Below are 23805 nucleotides of genomic sequence, written 5' to 3'. Positions count from 1 at the left end.
AGTTTTGTAAGATCTTTTTCCCTTAACCACTTTTTTTTTTTAGAGGTTTTTTTTTTTTTTTTTTTTGCTATAGGGCATGTACGCTCGCCAGACAGAGAGAGGGACAGGCAGAGAAATAGAAAGCGAGAAATCACTCCCAGGGGGGATGGCCACACTGGAATCCCTTCTCCTCCATTCTCCTCGCAGGATCTTGGGCACGCATGCACACGCGCCCGGTGTGAGTTTTAAGCCACTGGGTCTGGGACGCGAACCACGGTCGACTAAGTGGGAGTCCAGTGACATAGCCATTATGCTAACTGCTGGCCCCATTCCCTTAACCACTTTTTGAAAAAACACAGGATCTCACTATGTCACCATTCTCCTGCCTCATTCCCTTAAGTGACTGGGACTATAGACACATGCCAATACCCAACTCTTTCAGACATGATCTTGCTATGCTACCCATGCTGACTATGAACGCCTGATCCCTTTTGTCTCAGCAAACTACATAGCTGGGACTACCAGCATATGTTACCATATTTGGGTTTTTAGGGTTGGCTGGGAATTGAACCTGGACTCCCATGTGGCTTCTGACTTCCACACAGCAGTGTCAACCAGCACATGCTACTGCAGTGAAGTCCCACTGCATGTTTTTTCTTCTTAATTATTATTTATTTAATTTATTATTATTATTAAATTTGTTATAAGGCTAACCACAGAGAGTGAGAGAAAGTGAAAGAGCAAGCAACCAGGGCTTGGACTTGCACCATGGCTGGCCAAACAGGAGTCCAGTGCCCCAACCACCATGCCACCGAATGACCCTCACTGTAAAGTTCTACTCTCCTTGGGGCCAGCAGATGGCATGGTGGCTAAGGTGGTGGAATTCCCACATGACCAACCATGGTTTGAGTCCTGGATCTGGCAGCTTGCTTTCTCACTCTCTATCTGTCTTTCTCTGGCAAAACTCATGTGAAAAAATAAAAATAATAAAAAATAAATAATTATTTAAAAAAAATTCTGCTAAGCTCTTCTCCCTTCAGTACAAATAATTACTTCTATCATAATACTTCTAATACCTTTGATAACTATTTATGTCTTTCTCCTTCTACTGGAGTATGAAATTTCATAAAGTTAGAGACCATGAAAAACATTGTTTTTACACTTCCCATTGCTTGGTAGATTGCCTGGTACATGATTAACATATGTCCAATAAATCTTTGTTCCAGTTTTGAATAAAACTGAATGAGGAAGGAAGAAATGAATGCCAAGTGAAACCAGACTACCCAGTATTCCCCCAGAACTCTTGAGAAGTAGGTGAAATACTATGAGACTTTGAGTACAGTGTTTCATGGATTTGGGGTAAATCTGTTAAGCAGTAAAATGCATTGTTATTTAACTTAGACATCTTCAACTTATTACTCGGTAGCAGTCAGACAGTCAAGAAATATTTGTACAATAAAATAAATAAACCCCTTTCTTCCTTACTCACATATGAGCTAATCAGCTGCTCTATAGGAAAGGAAGATATCCTGTTGTAGATGTTCATTTTATTTTACCTTACTTTTTATTTTTAAAAATTTGCCAGAGAGTAAGAGGACAGGGAGAACGCACTCCCTTCAGTAGATTGTGGTCATGCTGCAATCCCTTCTCCATTTCTCCATCCGGTCAGGATCTTGGGCACGTATGCACACTGGCATGTTTCTCAAGTTGCTGGGTCTGGGACTTCAACTACTCAGTCAGCCATGCCAGATTCAGCTCCTTAACCAAGTAGGCCAGGAGCTGACCCTATTTTATTATTATTTTTTTCAGTTGTCATAGGGTATGTGTGCTCATAATGAAGAGAGAGAGAGAGAGAGAACCATATAATGGGACATGGTCATGCCACGAGCACTTCTTTTCTCTATTCTGTAGGATTTGGGCATGCATGCACAAGCAGCTGATGTATTTTTCAAGCTGCTGAGGGTGAGATTCAAACTGCAGTCATCCATGTGGGATCTAGCTTCCTTTACTCATCAGGCTACTAGGCTGGCTCCAGTACTATGCATTTTATCCCAGGTTAGAAAAAGGAGATGCCTTGACTACTATTTTTAAAATTCTTTTGGGAAAAAATCATGCTATGGTAAAAGTTATGCCTGGTTCCATCAGTTATTTTAGACTGAAGAAATACACAAACAATTGGAAAGACTTGTCATTTTTTTGTAAATTTTAATTTATTTTTACATTTTTTCTATAGGGCATGCACACTTGCCAGATACAGGAAAAGTAAGAAAGCTCCTCCCAGCAGGGATGGTCATGCTACAATTTCTTCTCTTCCATTCTCCTCTTCGGATTTTGAACATGCATGCACACACTCCTGACCTGCTTTCCAAACTTTCAGGTCCATGACTCAAACCATACATCACCTATGAGGATCCAGCTGTCTTCACCATCAAACCACTGGCTGGTTGGATTCAGGCAACAATTAAGCCTGGTTGGATTCAGGCAACAAATTCTTTTTTTTTTTTTTTCATTTTATGTTTTAAAGAATTATTTTATTTATTTATTTTAAAATCTGCTATAAGGCACATGTGCTCACCTCAAAGAGATAGAGAGAAAGAGGGAAAGTGAGAAAGTAAGCCACTGGGTCTGGGACTTGAACTATGTTTGGCCATGTGGGAGTCCAGCCACTTAACCACCATGCCACCTGCTGGCGATGATCCTCATTTTTAAATGGTAAGGTACATTCAGCATTTTTTTAGTTTAAGGTAAAACAAAACAAAAGAAAACAAAGACAAAATGACTAGATGCAGCAAAAAGAGATTTCATTAATTCAAAAATGGATCAGTAACAATCACATAAACTGAGGCACAGAGAAAGAATGAAAAAAGAAAAATGCATAAAAGACATGTAGGACAATATCAAAAGAATACTATAAATATAAATAAAGAGTCTCAGAAGAAGAGAAGGAAGCACAAAAACTATTTGCGGAGATAATGATAGAGAATTTCCCAAAATTGATGAAAGCCAATTAAACTTCATAAACCTACAATTAAAGCTTAGTGAACCTCTATCAAGATAAATACAGGGGACCAGCAGTTAGCGTAATGGCTATGTCACTGGACTCCCACGTAGTCGACCACGGTTCGCGTCCTGGACCTGGTGGCTTAAAACATGCCGGGCGCGTGTGCATGCGTGCCCAAGATCCTGAGAGGAGAATGGAGGAGAAGGGATTGCAGCATGACCATCCCCCATGGGGGGTGATTTCTTGTTTTCGATCTCTCTGTCTCTCTCTGCCTTTCTGGAGAATGCACACACCCTATAGCAAAACAAAACAAAATAAAAACCACAAAAAAAAAAAAAAAACTGGTTAAATTCAGAAAACTGAAGTTAAAGAGAAAGGAAAAAAAACCAAAAAAAACAACCAAAAAAAAAAAAAAAAAAACACCTAAAAGCATCCAGAGAGAGGTTGCAGTTCTGTGAGAAATACTAGGTCCACTCTGGCCTCTTTCCCATGAATGCAGCTTTAAAACCTTGGCAGAATGCATGCAGCAGCTACATAAAAACCCTAAAAAGTACACAGAAACAGGCACACCAGGAAAGAAGATGAGTATTCCAAGTACCACTAAACTTGATAGTGAGTTTACCACTTTGTCCCTGTGGCATCCCCAGTCTGGACAGGGTAGCCCACAGTCTGGGCACAGAGACAGCTCCAGGAGAAGCCCTTCTACTTCAGGGCCAGGGAGTGGGAAAGGGATTTCCTGGCAGCAATAGCAAAAGCTTTGAAAGTGAAACAGACATTGAAATCATAAGCCACAAAGGGCAGATTGGAATTTGTTGCCTAAATCCAACCAAGCTTAATGCCTGCCAAAATAATGCCAACATTCTCGATAAGATTTACACAAGACCCAGAGCCTCATAACATAATATTCAAAATGTCCAGGATATAATCCAAAATTACTTAGCATACAAAGAACCAGGAAAATCTCAACTCGCATAGGAAAAGACAATTAATACATGTCTAGGTTGGGATGACAGAACATTAGAGTTGTTTGAGAAGGACTTTAAAGGGCTGGTAGGAGGCGTGGTGGTTAAGGGCACTAGACTCCCACATGGCTGACTGTGGTTCGAGTCCTGGACCTGGCAGCCACCTTTTCTCAAAACAAAACAAAACAAAAAGTATTAAAAATAAATGTAATTGGGGACTAGCAGTTGGCATAATGGCTGTGTCACTGGACTCCCATGTAGTCGACCACAGTTCAAGTCCTAGACCCAGTGGCTTAAACTCACACCAGGCACATGTGCGTGTGTGCCCAAGATCCTGAGAGGAAAACAGAGAAGGGGTTGAGGCGTGGCCATCCCCCTGGGGGGTGATTTCTCGCTTTCTGTCTCTCTGTCTCTTTCTGTCTTTCTGGCGAGCACATGTGCCCTATAGCAAAAACCTCTCCAAAAAAATGTAATTACTTATAATATTTAAATTCTTCTCACCAATAATATGAACTGGCACATTGCCCTAGGAATATCAAGAGAAACAACACAGCCAGTCACAGTAAAGCCTAGAAGTACTGAACAGACCAGGGTTGACCTGAACCTCAAACCCAGCATATTAGGCTGTGCTCTCAGAGCAAGGGCAGACCAGAGGTATGGCCAAAGATTCAGATCCAGCTGTCTGTGCAGAAACCACTGAGGAGTTTTTAACCATCTGATGTGTTCATTCTGGATCACATGAAAACTCTGTTACTTTTTCAAGAGATTGAAGAGTGCTCTGGAAATGTTCCCAAAACATTGCACGATGCATCCTGCAGGTGTGTGTGCTGTTGTGTTGAGACCAGATGGAAGGGGATCAAGACTGGAGACCAGCCACGGGCTGTAAGAGTGACTCTGGTGAGAGATAGCTGCAGTGTGGACCAGCTTTAACAAAGTAGTAGTACAGTAAGATCATGCCAGAGTAATCTCGGCTTTCTTTAATTACTGGGTCACACACATCCTTCCTGAGAAAAAGATTGTATAAAATCAGTATGTCTATTTAAGATGAGCTAATGCTTAAAGAGTACATATAAAATATAAAGATGAAATGGGCTGAGAAATAGTTTTATATAAAAAGTTGAATTATAAATTCTCAATGTTATCTTTGTAACTCAAATCCTGCTAACTCTGAAGACATTGCTGCCACATTATTTATTTGTGTTTGTAATTCCTGTAAAAATTAAAATGAATATCCTGTTAGCTAAATAAACTGAATAGTTTTAAGCCGTTAAAAAAAAAGTTTAAAATAGCCATTATAGAAATGCTCCAAAATAAGAGTGAAAATGCTTGAAAAAAAATTAAAGATAGAAAGTCTCAGCAAAGAAATGAAAGATATACAGAAGTATCAAATGGAATTTTACAACTGAAAAAAAATGTTAAAAAAAAACTCAACAGATAAATACTAGGATAGAGATGTTAGAGAAAAGAATCAGTGAACTTGAAGACAGACTTTTAGAATTACTCATTCTGAACACCAGAGGGAACAAAGATTTAAAATATGAACAGAAACTCAGGAATCTGTGGGATCATATAAAAAGGTCTAACATTCCTATCGCTGGATTCACTAGAGTTCTGAAGAGAAGAAAGCATCTGGTACAGAAAAATATCTGAAGAAATAATGTCTAAACACATCTAGAATGTGATGAAAGACATAACCTTACAAATTCAAGATGCTCCATGAACATCAAATATGAAAAACCCTATGAAAATCCAGGCCAAACATTCCCAGTTATCATACTGACAAAAACACATTATTGAAAGCAGCCAGAGAAAAATGATGTATCACTTGAGGAAAATGTGGAGGAAATTTGTAAGAACTAAAAGCCAGAATTGTATACCAAAAGTTACTGGCCTAAAGAAGAAACAATAAAGACATAAAAGAAATCTGTTGCTGGGAGCCATCAGGTGGCATAATGGCTAAGGCACTGGACTCCCACATGGCTGACCACAGTTTAAATCTCCAACCTGGGGGCTTGAAAATCACACCAGGGGTGTGTGTGTGTGTGTGTGTGCCCAAAATCCCAGGAGAAAAATGAAGGAGGAGAGATTGAACCATGGTCATCATGAGTTCTCACCTTCCCTCTCACTGTCTGTCTCTCTCCTGTGAGCATATATGCCCTATGGTAAAAACAGAAATAGAGAAAGCAAGTGAGCAAAAAAGGAAGAAAGAAAGAATGGAGGAAAGAAAGGAAGAAAGGAGAGAAAGAGGAAGAAAGAGAAAGAAACCTGTTACTAGCAAATGAATTTTTAAATATTTGCTTAAGGGGCTAACAGCGGGCGTAATTGTTAAGGTGCTGGATTCATATATAACTATGGTTTGAGTTCCAGACCTGGTGGCTTGAAAATCACACCAGGCACATGTGCCTGTATGTCCAAAATCCCAGGAGAGTGGAAGAGAAGGGACTGCGGCATGGCCATCCCCCATGGGAGTAAGTTCTTACTTTCCCTTCTCACTGTCTTTCTCTCTGTATCTCTCCCAAGAGCACCCACACCTGCACCCTATCTGGAAAACCTTAAACAAAACAAACAAAAAAATTTGCTTAAGAAGGAAGCAATCATGATCATGAGGAATGTAGAATAAGCAAGGAAAATGCTAACTATCCAAGTAGATACTATAAATGACTATTCGTTTCACCTGAGTTCTTTAAAATACAGTGATGGTTGAAAGCAGAAATTTTAACATTGTTAGATTAGGTTTTTTTTTAATATTTATTGTATTTTATTTATTCATTCACTTATTTTTCAATTTGACCAGAAAGAGACAGAGGGTGAGAATGAGAGAGAGAGGAAGTGAGAAAGCAAGCCACCAGATTCAGGACTTGAACCCTGGTTGACCATGTGGGAGTGTCCAGCGCCTTAACCACCATGCCACCTGCTGGTCCCCTAGATTAGGTTTTAAATGTAATGTAAAGTATAAACTGCCTATCACATAAAGGGGAGAGAAAAACCTATGTGGCAGTTACGGTCTATTTTTTTTTTTTAATTATTTAAATTTGACCAGAGAAGGACAGAGTGAGAGATGGAAAGTGAGAAAGCAAGTCGTTAGGGTCAGGATTCGAACCACAGTCAGCCATGTGGGAGTCCAGCACTCTTCACCACCACACCACTTGCCAGCCCTGGCAGTTAAGTTCTACATTAAACCTGAAGTGGCAAAATAACAATTCTACATAGACTGCAAAAACAAAGTATAAGGGAAACTTAAAGTTTGTGGGTAAAACTGGAATGAAGGTTGGAGTTTAGTTCGATGCAAATGATTTTTGAAATCCATGCACTGTCTTTTCATAATATGCATTCTCTGAATTTTTTGAAGACCCTCATATGCATTTTTTTTTTATGAATTTATTTTACATTGATTCACTACATTCATTGAGAATCTCACAGCATAGAAAATGTGATTTCCTGTCCAGAATACACTGCATAGTGGCTTAATCATGTTATGATTGACAAATAACTTTTCATTTCTTGTTACATATGTATATATACATATATAACATATATATGCATGAGTGTGTTTATATACACACACACACACACACACACACACATATACAGACTTATTCCCCCCCCTTTCTCGCCCTCTGCCATTTCCCACCCTCCTCCCACACTGTCTCTGGTGTCTACAGTTGCTTCCCATTCTTTTCTCCCCCACCCCCACATTTTATTGATTCACAAAATATCTTAATTAATCTAACTACTTTTAATAACAAGTTCAGTTGATATATACTTATCTGTGACCACATGTCCAACTTTAGGCATGAAGCTCTGAGTAGAATGAATATACAATAAAGTAGCACCTAGCTGATGCTATATAGGTTACTGTGGTCATTAAATAGGTATTTTTTAATATATTTTTTAATTTCAAGAAATGCAGTTTTGGAGGATGGTGGTCACCAGGTCCGCCTGCTCTCAGGCTGCGAGGCATGCCACGTCACCTCCACGCTGCCAGGAGAAGAGTGCTGCTAAAGGGATTCCAGCACATCCAGAAAGTAAGAAGGAATCTGGGTCTAATGACCCAACCGTTGCTGAACCACAAACAACTGAGAAACGAAGTTCAATCCCTAGAGCTAAGAGCAGAAACAAGAACAGAACTACAGGCTCATTGTCAGAAATGACTGAATCATATACTAATGGAGAGACCTCTGAAGCGGAGTCAAATTGTTCTTCTGTGTCTGAGCCCCAGGATCCCATTTTCAGAGTAACAAGAAGGCAGATCTTAATTGCTTGTACCCCAATGTCCAAAATTAGGAAAAAACTGAAAATAACTCCAATAAATGAGTCTCATACTGAAGAAGTTGTCTCTGAAGCAGAATCTCATGTTTCAGGTATTTCTAGAATTGTGCCTTCTCCAGAAATAACTACATTAACCAGGAGTAAGGCTAAATCTCTAACAGAACCAAGCCAAGAACCACATACAGAAGCTGTTTCCAATGCTGAGTCCTCATGCTCAGACAGTTCACTTTCTGCCGTCGCAGCTAGGAGAAGAACCAGGAGTATGCAAAGGAAATCACAAGCACACACCAAAAAGAAAGATGATAATATTTTACCAAGAAATCAAAGGCATATCATGGATACAACTGTAAGTTCAGAGGATTCAAACACTAGAGAGACTTCTGATTTACAAGCAAAATCTCTTTCTCAGATAAATAAGTCAGATTTTTATAATAATGATATTTGCAATACTGATAGTGATTCCTCCCACAGAAATTTGGAAAAAATGCCAGCAATGCAGAAACATCAATGTTTTAATGTAAGAGAGGAAAAACAGACCAAGGTGGCATCTTTTAAGAAATAAAAAAGCATAATTTGGATGAAGACGCCAATGGAGTAACAGATGAGGAGGAAGAAATTAATGAGGAAAGTTCTTAGTTGAAATGTCTTTCTGAGCTTCAGGGCACTAGCAGTCGACAGTTAGCTTCTGAAAGGTATTCAACTCCCCAAAAGAACGAAACTAGATCAGAGTCCTCAAATCTGAACTGTGAGGCTGTAATGAAATCGTTAGCTCAAACATTTGTGGTTGTGGAAGTGGATAGATGGAATGAGGAGAGAAAGAGCACTATAAAAATGATTTGACAAAGTTTGGTGAATGTGATGATGATGATAATGAAGACTCCACAATTATCGGTTTCAGCGAAGACCACAGTGAAGGGAATGTAGATGATGAGTGTGCTACCACACTATTACAAGTCTGAGATCAACACATGTCAGGATAAGGATGATTCTGTTTTATTAGTTCTCAGCAGTGATGAAAGCCAGCAATCTGAACACAGTGAGGATGAAGGGGACACTTTGTGTTTTGTTGAAGATAGTGAACAAAGGGAGTCTTTAAGTGGACACCCAAGAAATATGTCACATGACACAATGCATTGTTTGTAATTGACACAACTCCTGGATTGAGTTCTGATAAAAATTTTTACTTGGAAGAGGAAGAAAAGGCAAGTGAGAGTGCCACTAATGAAGAGGAGGAAGAGGATGAAAAAAGCGAAGAACTATCAGACCTTGACAAAAGTAAAGATGAGATTAGTGATGATGAAGATGACTTACTAAATAACACAAAGTCTAAACTTCTGAAGTTGACAAGCAGCAGCATAGACCCTGGTCTGAGTATCAAGCAGTTGGGTGGTTTATATATTAATTTCAGTGCAGACAAACTACAGTCTAAGAAGAGAACCTTAATACAGATCAAGGAGAAAAGGAAAAATGCGCTTTTGCAGAAAGCCATCATTACCCCTGATTTTGAAAAAAATTACTGTGTCCCAACATATAGTGAATCAAAGCATCAACTTCAGAAAAAATGCAGAAAGGAGCGACAAAAAACAGCTGGTGATGGCTGGTTTGGTATGAAAGCTCCAGAATTGACAGATGAACTGAAAAACTATCTCAAAGCACTGAAGATGAGAGCAAGCATGGACCCAAAGAGGTTTTATAAGAAAAATGATAGAGATGGCTTCCCCAAGTACTTCCAGATTGGAACCATTGTTGATAACCCAGCTGACTTCTACCATTCATGAGTTCCCAAGAAGCAAAGGAAAAGAACTATTGTGGAAGAACTGCTGGCTGATTCCGAGTTCAGAAGATACAACCAAAGGAAGTATGCAGAGATCATGGCTGAAAAAGCAGCAAACGCAGCAGGAAAATTCCAAAAAAAGAAGTTTTGCAATTAAGATTCACCAAGCAAACCATAATACTTTATATATCCTGGTTACTAAAATTATTTTGAAAACTAACACCATCACAAAAATTAATATATACTGGCCTTGTTTTTATAGGATTTCTGTTTGGAAGAAGTTGATTTGAGAGTCAGTTACATGCCCTTTAGAATAAAAATAGATGTGTGGGGACCACCAGTTGGCATAATGGCTATGTCACTGGACTCCCACATAGTCGACTGTGGTTTGAGTCCCGGATTCGGTGGCTTAAACTCATGCTGGGCACGTGTGCATGTGTGCCCAAGATCCCAAGAGGAGAATGGAGGAGAAGGGATTGCAGCATGGCCTCCCCGCTGAGGGAGGTGATTTCTCACTTTCTGTCTCTGTCTCTCTGTCTTTCTGGCAAGCACGCGCGCCCTATACAAAAACCTCTAAAAAAATAATAAAATAAATGTGTGACCTTGGCTTCAACTCTTAAAAAAAAAAAAAAGAAATGCAGTTTTAGCTTTAATTTTAAAATCAAAATTTAAAATAATGCTAAGAGAGCTTTGCCTTAAAACTTAAAGCCAGGAAACTGGTTGTAATTCTGTTCAAATAGTAGGTACATGAACATATCAGCAGCTCAAGACAAGACAAAAATCCTTAAATCTGGAAAACAAAACCTAGAAGAAAGTCAGTAATGTTTTAGTCAAAAGTCTTAAGATTATTTTTCACGAGTTCAGTCTCATGTTCTTAATTTTCTTCTGTTGTGGTCCGATTTTCCCATTTAAATTCTGGAAGGGAACATTCAACTCCTGACTTGGCCCTACCATTAAGTTGGCCCTTTTCTTAGTTGTTACTGAACTCTTACTTCTATGTATCTGTATTTAGTTTTCCTGGTATAGCACTCCCTTCAAAACTTCTTGAAGAGCTGGTCTGGTATTGGTAAATTCTTTCAGGTTTTGTTTATCTGAGAATATTCTTGTCTTTCCTTCCTATATGAAGGATAATCTTGCTGGGTACAGTCATCTTGGTTGAAATTGTTTTTCCCTTAACACTTTGAAAATATTTTCCCATTCTTTCCTTGTTCGCATTGTTTCTGATGAAAGGTCCACTGTTAGCCTGATGGGATATCCTTTGTAGGTAACTTGACACCTCTCTTTTTGCCAATCTCAGTATCCTGTCTTTGTGGGTTTGGTCAATGTGGCTCTAATGTGTCTTGAGGAAGATCTTGGGTTGATTCTACTTGGGTTCCTTTGTATTTCTTTGGACAGGATCTCTGAATGCCTCTCTAGGTTTGGAAAGTTTTCTTCCAGTATTTCATGGAATAGATTATCAATGTCCTTGTTAGTCTCTTCACCTTCTGGGATACCAATTATTCGGATGTTTGTATGTTTAATAGTATCTAGTATTTCTTGTATATTATTCTCATTTTGGGGGTGCTATTTTCTCAGTCTTTGTGGTGGATTTTTCTAGGCCAGTGATTGTGCCTTTTACATCTGAGATTCGATCCTCCGTATGAGCTAGTTTACTTTTAATACTTTCAAGGGAGGTTTTGATTTCCTGTATTATAGCCTTCATCTCTAACAATTCTGTTTGATTCTTCTTCATGGTGTGTGTTTCCTCTTTCAGATCATGAAAGAACTTCCTCACCTCCTAGAAATCATGTCAGCTCTTTTCTCCTGTGTATTCTGGAGTTCACTGTCTCTCTTCTCTTGCATCTCTGTTAGCTCTGTCACTATGAATATTCTAAATTCTTTACCTGACATTTCCATGAGTTTCACTGTACTGTTTGTGGATAAAGAGGAGTTACTCTTTTCCCTTGAAGGAGAGGTATTTTCTTGCTTTCTCATATTTCTTGTGCCCCTGTGGTGATTTCTGGTCTTCTGATGAGTCGTACATTTCTTATTGATTCTTTAAGTTAAATCTGAGCTGTTCAGAGGCATGCTGGAGGAGGTGATGTGCAATCTCTCTTCTGTTCCATTTTTCACTCTTTGTGCATCAGATTCAGTAGGAATTGAGGAATATTCTGACCTTAATAGTAATCAGATGTTTGGATACTGTTCGTGTAGACCAGTCTATACATTCAGTGTGTGGAGGCTGAGCAGCCCAGGGATGAAGTTAAAAGAAAAAAAGAAAAGAGTAGAGGAGGTAAGAAGAAAAAATAAAGGAAAAAAGAAAAAAGAAAGAAAAAAAGACAATAAAATTTTTTATATCTTATTTTAAAAAGCAAAAAATGAAAACTGCATGGTACACATCATGCAAAAGCAGTATTTCACAGCTGAAGTTCAGTGGCCATCTCAGAATAGGCTTGGGTTTGTGCCTCTCCTAAATAGGAGAGGGAAAGGCATGAGTTAGCAAGATAAAGGAGGGGCTTGAGAGCCCAGAGAATACTTTACCTTAAAAAATAAATAAATAAAATAAATTAAGAGGCACAGGGAAACACAGGGAGACAGAGTAAGACAGAGAGATGCAGAGAAGGATTCAGAGGTTGCCCTACCAATCTAGAAATTAATTGAAGGAGAAGTCTCAGCAGAAAATCTTCACTTTTAGTCAATGAAAGCAATTTCACAGCTAAACTTCAGTAGCCATCTCAAAATGGGCCTGGGTTTGTACCTCTCCAATCTAGAAATAAATCTGGAGGGAGAAGTCTGAGCAGAAAATCTTCATTTTTAGTCAATGAAAGCAACATTTTACAGCTGAAGTTCAGTAGCCATCTCCCCTCATGCATTTCTGTTTTGGTCATAAACATTTAAAGAGCTACCATGGTAAGCATTTGTATAGAGCCATGCACTGAGAAACACAACTGTGCCAAATGCAGGTGCTGATTTATATTACATTTAATCACATATATCTTTACAGTGTATAACATTTCTCTTTTCAACATGATTACCATGCATATAAATCAAAACAAAGACATTACTATACATATAATCAGCAAATAGCTTTTTTTTGTCAATTAAAAGTACTTTTTCTTTTTCTTCCCTATTCTCCTTCCTCCCTCCATTATCCACTCCTATATTACCCCTAACCTTACTATCTCTAGTATCTACTGCTGCCCTCCCTGCTACTACACCCTGCAAACTTTCAGTTTCTGCCATAGAGCACAGATTATCAATATATTTGAGTGGGGGACATACAAAGTCTGTATTTCATAGTCTGACTTGCTTAGCATCAAGTCTTACATATTCATCCACTTTGTATCAAATATCGGGGTTTCATTATTTTTTATGGCTGAATAGTATTCTATAGAGTACATGTGCTACATTTTTTCAATCGAATCATCTACTTTTGGACATCTGAGTTGATTCCAGGTCCTAGCAATTGTAAATAATGCTGCAATAAACATGGATGTGCAAGTGGTTTTCCGACTGAGACTTTTTCTATCCTTTGGGTAAATACCTAAAAGTGGAATTATTGGGTCGTATGGTAACTGTATTTGTAGGTGTGTAAAGAAATCTACATATCATCCTCCAAAATGGTTGTACTAATTTACATTCCCACCAACAGTATAGGAGAGTTCTCCTATAGTGATAAGCCTTACCAGCACTTATCATTATTTATTTTCTTAATTTTAGCCATTCTGATGGAGGTTAAGTGGCATCTCATTGTGGTTTTGATTTGCACTTCCCTTATAATAAGAGATGATGAGCATGTTTCACATGCTTTTGGGCCATTCATATGTCTTCTTCAGAGAATTGTCTGTTCAGCTCATTTTCTCAACTTTTAATTGGATTATTTTTTGTGGGTAAGGTGCTTGAATTCCCTGTATATTTTGGTTATCAGTCCTTTATCTGAGGTATAATTTGCAAATATATTGTCCTACTCTGAGCGTTATCTTCTCACTCTACTTACTGCTTCTTTGGCTGTATGGAAGCTTCTTAGCCTAACATGGCCCTATTAGTTTATTTTTCGGACTATTGCCTGTGCTTTGGAGGTCTTCTTTAAGAAGTCTTTGCCTTCTCCAAGGTCTCCAAGAGGTTTTCCACCTTTATTTTTACAGTTTGAGGTTTTATTTTTAGATCTTCAATCCATTTTGAGTTAATTTTTGTTAGTTGTGAGAGATAAGGATCATTTCATTCTTCTGCAGGTGGATATCCAGTTCTTCCAGCACCATTTGCTGAAGAGATATTTTCTTTCTCTCTCTCTCTCTTTTTTTTTTAAAGAATTATTTCGTTTAACTAATGAGAAAGAGAGAGAGAAAGCAAACAAGCCACTAGGTCTGGGACTTGAACCATGGTTGGCCACATTAGAGTCCAGCACCCTTAACCACCACACCACCTGCCAGCTCTGCTGAAGAGATGTTCTTTTTCCCACTGGACTGTCTTGTGCCCTCTGTCAGGAATAAGATGGCTGTATGTTTTGGGGTTTATTTGGGGGTTCTCAATTCTGTTTCATTGGTCTACCTGTTTGTATGCCAATGCCATGCTGTTTTAATTATCATGGCTCCATAATATGTTCTGAGGTCAGGAAGTGAAATGCCTCCTACTTTATTCTCCTTTTATAATATTGCTTTGGCAATACGGGGCCTTTAATGCTTCCAGACAAATTTTATGATTATTATTTCTATTTCTGTGAGGAATATCTCTGGTAGTTTGATTGGGATTACAATGAATTTGTAAATTAATTTGGGGAGAATTGTCATTTTGATTATATGAATTCTTTCAATCCAGGAACATGGGGTGTTTTTCCACTTTTTTAAAAATCATTTTTAATTTCTTTTTCTAGTGTTTCATAGTTTTCCTTATAGAGATCTTTGACGTCTTTGGTAAGGTTTATCCCTAGCTATCTTATTGGTTTTGTGGTTATTGTAAATGGGATTTCTTACTTCAATTCTCTTTGTTCATTGTTGGTGTATAAAAGGCCCCAAGCACAGACTCATCCTAAAGCCCTGCCCAGACTGGGGGCTCAAGACTCCTGGTGAGGAGGCCAATGCAAGCACAACAGGATTAACTCCTTTTAATTTTTTTTTAAGCTACTGGGTCCAGTCCTCAAACCGTGGAGTCAGCCATGTGGGATCCAGTGTCTTAACCTCCTAGCCACCTGCTGGCCTGGGACCCTCAGATGTATTTTATAGTCACTAGAACAACCACAAACCAAACCATACAAAGAGTAATACTCAAAACCACCGCAGAAAGAAAAGTCACAAAAAACAGCAGAGTAAGAAGCTTCAGGGGTTTGTTCTTCCATAAAAACTGTGAAACTGTTAAAACATGATCGGAATAAACTATTTTCAAACTTTGGAACTTGATTAGATACTTTTAGCAACCAGGGCAGTGATTCACAAGGGAGAGGCTGCTAAAATTTGGAAAGACAGCAGCACGTGTGAACCATATATTAGGTCATCAGGAGTCAGGATGTATTTTCCTGTTTTTCTATGGAAAAATGCATCATGACTCTCCCAATGATCCAATATTATCCACCATTCCTTAGCTCCACTGTCTGGTTCCCTTTACTTCTCTCTCACTCCCATGTGTGCATCTGCTTGCACCTTCTATCATTAAAAAGAGATATAATGAATTTAATATATAATCCTTATAGCCTATAATACTGCTAATCTCACTGATTAGTTTGATGAGTACCTATAAATTTCTTAGAACTTTTTATATAGAAATTATGTCATGTATAAATCTAAGTTTTTCATTTCCTCCTTTTCAATTTATATGCCTTTTATTTCCTTTTGGTGCTGTATTTTATTTCCGCAACATGAAAGTGGTGAGCGTGGGGACCAACATATGGCGTAAGGGTTATTTTGCTGGATTCCCATGTAGTTAGTCCCAGTCCCAGATGTGGTGGCTTAAAACTCACATCAGGCATATAGGTGTGCATACTCAAAATCCCTATAAGAGAATAGAGGAGGAGGGATTGCTATGTGGCCATTCCCCTTGGGGGATGATTTCTCAATTTCTGTTTCTCTATCTCTCTGGTGAGTACACACATCCTATAGCTAAAACCTCTCTCTTTTGGGGGAAAAAGTGGTTAAGAGTGAACATCTTTGACTTGTTCTCAATCTTAGAAAGTAAGCATTCAATTTTATACATACACACGTGCACGCACGCACATGTGCATTTTCTCACACATTAAAATGAAGGCAAAATAATGACTTTTTCTAACATACCTGAAAGTCTACATTACTAGTAGATCTACAAGAAATTCTGAAAGTGTTTTAAAATTTTAGGCAGTTACAGCTTGGGGTAGAGGTTATAGTAGAGATGATATCTCAGAACCCTTTCAGAGAGTGCTTAAGAATGATCAGGAGTTAAGTAGGCTTCAGAAATAAGGGAGGCTGTAAAAGATGGGAGGAAGAAAGGACATTCCAGACAGAGGAAATGGTATGAAAAGGGGAACAGAGGAAAAATTTGGACTTTAACTCAGAGGGCTGTCCCATTGCTTCGTGGTTAAGAGAGCCAAACCCCACAAGGCCAACAGGGTTCAAATCCTATCCTGACAGCTTGAAAGACACTATGGATGCACATGTATAGATGCTCACAATCCCAAACGATGGAGAAGAGATTGTGGCATGACTATGCCACTTGCCAGAGACAGAGAGAGGAGAGAAGAAAGTACCTGCTATGAGGAATAGTCATGCCACCATCCTTTCTCCTTCCTTCCAGGATTTTGGGCATACACGCACATGCACTCAGCATGTTTCTCAAGCTGGGGTCTAGGACTTGATCCATGTAGCTATCCATGTGGAATCTGGCTGCCTTAACCTCAGGCCACAGAGCTTAAACTCCAGATTACAATACTCTAGATTAAGTATTAAGAAATAATAAAGGTCTATAGTATAGGGACTTCGTGACAATTCTTTTGGAATAGATTCTATACCTTACCTTCATTTGTGTTTCTAACGGTGTTTGTGCCAAGAAGGGAGGTTGTCCCACCAACATTTCAAAAAGAATAACACCAACACTCCACCAATCACATAACTGTGTATATCCTAAAATAAGATTATATAGTTACTCATAAACACTTTAACATTAAGTCATCAACTTATACCCTAACATTTTTATTATAAATCAGAAAAATGAGGCACATTCCAGTGTAAATTTAGGGGGGTCTAAGTTTGGCCTATTGAATTAATAAATAAAACAAATATATGTTTTACCTGTTCGTAACAACACTTCAGGTGCAATATAATTGGGAGTCCCAACCAAAGAGTGTGCTAGACATCGCTGGTGCTGGCGTGCAGCTCTCCGCTCTAGTGGCTTCAATCTATCTCCACAACGACAGTTCGAGGGATCACCCCATTCATTACTGAAATCCATACTATCCTGCCGTGGATGGTCACCTGTATGGTAAAATTAAATAAATAAAAGCGACAAGGACTCTTTGGTTTTTCAATTTTGCCAGAGGTGATATGTACTTGCCAAGGAAAGGGAGAGTGAGAGAGAGAGAGAGAGGGAGGCAGGCAGAGGAGGAGTGCTCCCCAACAGGGCATGATCACACTGCAATCCCTTCTTCATTTCTCCATTTTACTAAGATTTTGGGCACATATGCACAAGTGCCTGGTGAGTCTTTCAAGCTGAAAAAGGAACTGCACAGTCAACCACATGGGTCCTGGCTCTTTTAACTACTTATAATAGGCCACAGGGTTGGTCTTGCTTAAACCTTCTGCTATCAGTTTAGGCGTTACGGCATTTTCCTCTGTGACAAACTTAAGGCACAATGTATACCAAATCAATGATGGTATTTATTAGTGACTAGAGCATACTTTTCAAATTATCAAAAGGAAAAGTTTTACACTAAGAAGAATTGGTCTGAGAGTCAATAATCTACTCAATGTTAAATTACAATAATATAGGCCAGGTGTTGGTACTGTAGTAATGAACTGGACCCATGTGGGAAAAAGGTCTCGGTTTGTTTCTGGGAACTCTCTGAGCATGCTAGGCATATATATTCCTGTGATCTGGGTCAACGAAGAGCTGAGGGTCGATCATGGCATGTTGGGGATACATGACTCTGTCTCTGTCTCTGTTTCTAGCTCATGGAAGAAATAAGTAAGTAAACTTTGAAAACAATGATAATATAAATCATGAGTAGACAGGATTAAGAATTTATTATTTAGGCTGCTTTCCATTACTACTCTAGATAAGCTTTCAAACAAATTGGATCAGTGTTTCATTTTAAAAATGACAGTGATAAATAAAAGATGGAGGAACAGCAGGTAGTGTGGTGGTTAAGGTGCTAGATACTCCCACATGGACAGCTACAGTTCAAGGCCTGGATCTGATGGCTTGCTTTCTCACTTTCCCTCTCTCTGTCTCTCTCTGGTCAAATTAAAAATAAATAAATGAATACATTAAAAAAAATAAGAAAAGATGGGAGTCAGTAGGTGGCATGGTGGTTAAGGGTGCTGAACTCCCACATGGCCGACCATGGTTTGCGTCTTGGACCTGGCGGCTTGCTTTCTCACTTTATCCCACCCTCTTTCTCTCTCTCACTTTGTCCCTCTCTGGTCAAATTAAAAGAAACAAACAAATAAATAAATAAAAAGTTAAATAAAATAATTCTTAAAAAAATTATATTCTAGGGAACCAGCAGTTAGCGTAATGGCTATGTCGCTGGACTCCCACGTAGTCGACCGCGGTTCGTGTCCCGGACCCGGTGGCTTAAAACTCACGTCGGGCGCGTGTGCGTGCGTGCCCAAGATCCCGAGAGGAGAATGGAGGAGAAGGGATTGCAGCGTGACCATCCCCCCTGGGGGGTGATTTCTCGCTTTCTGTCTCTATGTCTCTCTCTGTCTGTCTGGCGAGCGCACGCGCCCTACAGTGAAAATCTCTCCAAAAAAAAAAAAAAAATTATATTCTAGTAGGGGAAGAAACACAATAAACAAAATCTACATATAAGAAATAGTGGTGTGTCCTATATACAGAATCAACACAGGGTGATATGACAAGTGTGACTGTTCAGCTACATTAGTCTAGTGGCTTGGAGGGACTGATTGAGATGGTGACATTTGCTGAGATGTAGAAAGTGAGAGGGACTCAATCATTTGAAAATCAGAAAAACATATTCCACAACAACAACAAAGTGAAGACCAATGCTACTGAAAAAGGAGAGACGAGGTGGAAAAGGAGTAGGAGCCAGTACACATGGGTTTTGCAAGCAATAGAAATGGTTTTCCTTCTACACTGAGTACAGTGAACACATACTGGAAAACTTGAAGCAAAATAACAAGATCTGATTTATGTCTAAAAAAAGAAAACTCCAGCTATTATGTGGAGAATAGATTATGGGAAGGACAAGAGTGAAAATAGAGAAAAGGTAAGAGGCAGTTATAGAGAAGCTTGGGTTTGGCTATTAATAGGGGAACTGGGTAGAAGTGAATACTTTTAGAATATATTTTAGAAGTGGCATGACTTACTGATGGATTAGATGAAGAGAGTAAGGGGAGAAAAAGAATCAGGAAAGCTAGGTGGGTGGTGGTGGCACAATTTATAAGAATAAGAAGACTGTGGGGATTGCACATGTACAGTATTAAAGAGAGCAATATTGGGACCAGCAGTTAGCGTAATGGCTGTGCCAATGGACTCCCATTTAGTCGGCTACAGTTCGAGTCCCAGACCTGGTGGCTTAAACTCATGCCGGGCGCATGTGTGAGTGTGCCCAAGATCCCGAGAGGAGAATGGAGAAGGGATTGTGGTGTGGCCATCCCCCCTAGGGGGTGATTTCTCTCTTTCTGTCTCTCTCTCTCTTTCTGGTGAGTGCACGTGCCCTATAGCAAAAACCTCCCCTCCCCCAATAAAAAAAGAGATGAATATTGGCAAATATCAGGTTTGAAAGGCCCTTTTGAATATGTATGAAGATATCTAGTAAGCGGTAGGATGTGAAAATTAGGAATTCCAGAGACAGAACATTTCTGGAGAGAGGGGTTTATAAGTCGCTGAAATACAGATGATATTTAAAGTCGAGATGAGATGACACTGCCTAGAGAAATGTATCTGAAATTAACCACAATCATCATCTGGGGGACATTTAATTTCTATCCTGCTGTAAATATTTTTAATAAAAAAGTTAGAATCATATTTTAAAGAAGAGCTCCAACTAATAATTCAAGAGACTCTGGAAAGATACTAAATTACATTATGCTGAACATTAAAGCAGGTTCAACTATCTCAGGTCTCTCCATTTAATGCCAATCTATTTGTGCTCATAGCACAGGAGACTAATATTTACCGTAGAGAATTGTTGTGAGCATTAAATCAGAATATAAGAAAAGCACCTAGTATTTAGTAACTATTCAACAAATGTTAGATGAACTTAACTTCACTAGCCCTCTTGGTGAGGGAAGTGTGGTGTATTAGAAATAACATAGGCCCTGTAATCAGACAAACCCAGTGTGAAAGCTTAGCCCTTACACTTATATTTCTTTCTGACTTTGGGCAAGTTACTTTATCTAAAAAGCCTCAGTTTCTTCATCCTGATTCCTAGACGTCAGGAGGATTAAATAGAATCATGTACATAAAGCATTTATGGTTAAATAAATACTGTAACTCAATGGAATCATAAATAGCAGGACAGTGAAAATAAATGTTACATGTAATAACATGGAGAAATCTCAAACACATAAAAAGAAGTCAACATCCATGACGCAATAAAGGATTCAAGAGTGAAGAAATATATTTAGGGATATACACATATGACATGAAAGTATAAGGAAAAGTAAAGAACTGATTAATTATGAAGTTCTGAAATACTAGTTATCTCTACAGAGGAGAGAAGAGAAAGTGATTATTTAGGGGTGTCTAAATTACTGATAATCTAGTTCCTAAATGAATGGTGGACACATACATGGCTTTATTTAAACATTTTTTGTGAACACTGTCTGACATATTTCAAAATAACAAAATGTTAAATAGTTAACTCAGAAATGTTAATGATATTTGGAAATATTCAAATTTAACACACACTCTTATTCTGTTAAGTCTAAGGGTCTAAAAGACTCACCCAAGTTACCCCAAGATAAGACCCGACCCAGGTCTTTAGTCTCCTCTCCATGAAGATACCATCTTATACTTTACTACATTAGCAAACCACATAATTATTAAAAAACAAAAGAAAAATTTTTAGTTTACTTACCACTCTGATAGTACTTAGAGTCATGTGTCCATCTGAAGCCAGTGCAGAGGCCAAAGTCAGTCAACTTAATATGACCATCGCGGTCAATCAAAATGTTATCAGGTTTAATATCTCTATGAATAAAACCCATTTTATGAACACTTTCCACTGCACAGGTAAGTTCTGCTATGTAAAAACGTGCCAGATTTTCTGGAAAGATGCCCATTCTAATTAATAGGCTCATCATATCACCCCCAGGAATATAGTCCATTACAAAGTATAAATTGTCTTTATCTTGGAATGAATAATATAGACGAACTACCCATTCATTGTCAGCTTCAGCCAAGATATCTCTTTCAGCTTTAACATGAGCGACTTGATTTCGAAGCAGAACATCTTTCTTTCGAAGAGTTTTTGTTGCATATAAAGCCTTAGTGTCTACTTTTCTTGCTAGACAGACTTCGCCAAATGCTCCAATTCCTAGTGTCTTTATCTTTACAAACATAGACTTGTCCATTTTAGCCCTTTTAAGACGGATGTAATTAGACTCTTTTTGGCATAGCATCTTTCTCATTTGATCTTGGGCATCTTGAGATAATCCAACCTAGGCAAACAAACTAGATGTTAAATGAGATATTATCTTCTTCAATACTGAATATTAAGAAATAACTAGAAAAAATTCAGGCATATAAAGATTAAATGAATAATTTTTAATAAAGCATGTTAGAAATCTAGAATGTTTCAGAGAAAAATTAATGATCAAAAGTGAAGCTTAAGAGGTAGTTAACAAGATATACAAGGTGAGTATATATGCAAATTTAGCTGTGGAGAGCAAGAAGAGGGTACCATTAGTTGGCTTCCTACTCTTCTCTAATGCACTCAAAAATTTTTCCAATGTGCCGTAAATAAATGTCCATTAACATGCAACCTCATCTATCTCTTCATGCATATTCATCCCAAATTATATGAGTAGATTGTCTTCATTATATTATTCTTTTTGCGGAATGCCTACATCTCAAATATTCTTCCACACATTTTATCAACTTCATGAGAAGAAATTCTTCTACTCTGGGTTCGTTTATTCTAAAAGCTGATGTATTAAGAACAATAAAATAATGTCTTCTCTGATCTACTAACTCCTTCTCCATTCTTGAATACACAACAGTCATTAATAGTCTTTCCTTTTATCTTTCTCAGAGCATTAGAGTAAGGGTGGGACTCATAGTTCATTACTTATATGACATGGAAAGATTTTCTTATTTGGCCTTTAAAAAAGGACAACTTGTCTGGTTATAAAGTAGTTAGATATTCTAGAATAGTTTGAATAGTAGTCAGTGACTTATGAAGAAACCAAAAACCAGACAAAAACAAAAACCAACTACTGAATAGAGAAGGACTACCCAGATTTAGAAGAGAGGAACAATTTATTTTAGCCAGCAAAGAACTAATTGAAAACTGAAAGATTTAAATAAAAAAGGAATTCAATTGGAAAAGTAGGGTCTAATCTAGAAATGTAAAGGTAACTAAAATACAGCAACCTCATGCTTCTGTTATGATGCACATTTTCATGCAAAACCTTTAAAAAAGGGTAGCATGCCAGACTTAGTACAGAACTGTTTCTCTTAAAATCTTACTTGCCTACACAGTAATGGAGACTAGAGAAGTCAGCAAGCTTCCAACACCATAAAAGTTTAAATCAGCTATTAGTGAGAGTGAAGAGGAAAAAGGAAAAATAAACTAAGAAAATACATAAAACAGACTTTAGTAAGAAATACCAAGAACTAAAATATAGATAAGTCATAGAGATTAGCAAAGTATTTCTCAGCTAACCAAAGTCATTTTATAGCAGGAATAACAATATTGTAAAATCAGATTTGTAAAATCATTTAAAAAGAATAGCTCTCTCAAGTACATGAGGAAGTTTAATCATAAATTTAAGCCTCCTGGATTTTGAGGGATAGATATAATGATTAGAAGTTAAAATCTCTGAACTCTAAGCATATGAAACAATACTGGGACCAGGAGATGGTATGATGGTTATGTCTAGCAACTCCCACATAGTTGACTGTGGTTCTAGTCCCGGACCTGGCGGCTTAAAACTCACACGGAGCACGTGAGCGTGCATGCCCAAAATCCCAAGGAGAATGGAGGGCAAAGGATTGTCACGTGCCATCCCCCCAGGAAGGGGGGATTTTTCACTTTCTGTCTCTCTGTCTTTGTCTCTTGAACACACAGACCCTATAGCAAATCTCTCTCTCTAAAAAAAAAATAATAATAATAAATAAATAAATACAAACAATACTGATGATGATAGTGCTACCATAATGTCTAGTGAAGAGATCTGTGTGGAATCACAGCACTGATTAATCTACAGTGTTTGTTCTAATCTTTTCAACAGTTTGATTTAATGATTTTAGCACGTTTTTCCTTGATACATTATAAAATGAAAATAGAGAAATTAGAAGGGAGACTTCTGCCACTTTCTAATAAGATCTATCTGATGATTAAACACACCAACCAAAAAACGTACTACAAGTAAAAAATGTTTTGTAAGTGTATCAAGAAATGGGACCTAGTTAGCTTTGGCTTTTATTTTTTATATTTGCTATATGGCAAGTGAGCTAGCTAGAGACAGAGG

The 23805-nt window shown here is 38.2% G+C and overlaps 1 protein-coding gene and 1 pseudogene across 1 annotated transcript in view; one reads left to right on the top strand and one right to left on the bottom strand.

Annotated features, from left to right (window-relative positions):
* LATS1 (large tumor suppressor kinase 1) overlaps positions 1 to 23805 on the bottom strand; it is a gene marked incomplete at its 5' end in the record, with an annotated part of 47935 nt that overhangs the window by 2720 nt on the left and 21410 nt on the right. The window contains 3 exon segments of the mRNA XM_006140027.3: positions 16940 to 17046; positions 17215 to 17397; positions 21189 to 21771. Of these exon segments, the coding sequence (XP_006140089.2) occupies positions 16940 to 17046; positions 17215 to 17397; positions 21189 to 21771 (873 nt within the window).
* On the top strand, positions 7700 to 10326 carry LOC102473593 (deoxynucleotidyltransferase terminal-interacting protein 2 pseudogene; annotated as a pseudogene).

The sequence above is a fragment of the Tupaia chinensis genome, unplaced genomic scaffold (assembly GCF_000334495.1).
Source record: "Tupaia chinensis unplaced genomic scaffold, TupChi_1.0 Scaffold000014_1, whole genome shotgun sequence".
NCBI classification, from domain to species: Eukaryota; Metazoa; Chordata; class Mammalia; order Scandentia; family Tupaiidae; genus Tupaia; species Tupaia belangeri.
The sequence above is the reverse complement of the archived record's forward strand: the minus strand, read 5'-3'. Positions and strand labels throughout refer to the sequence as shown.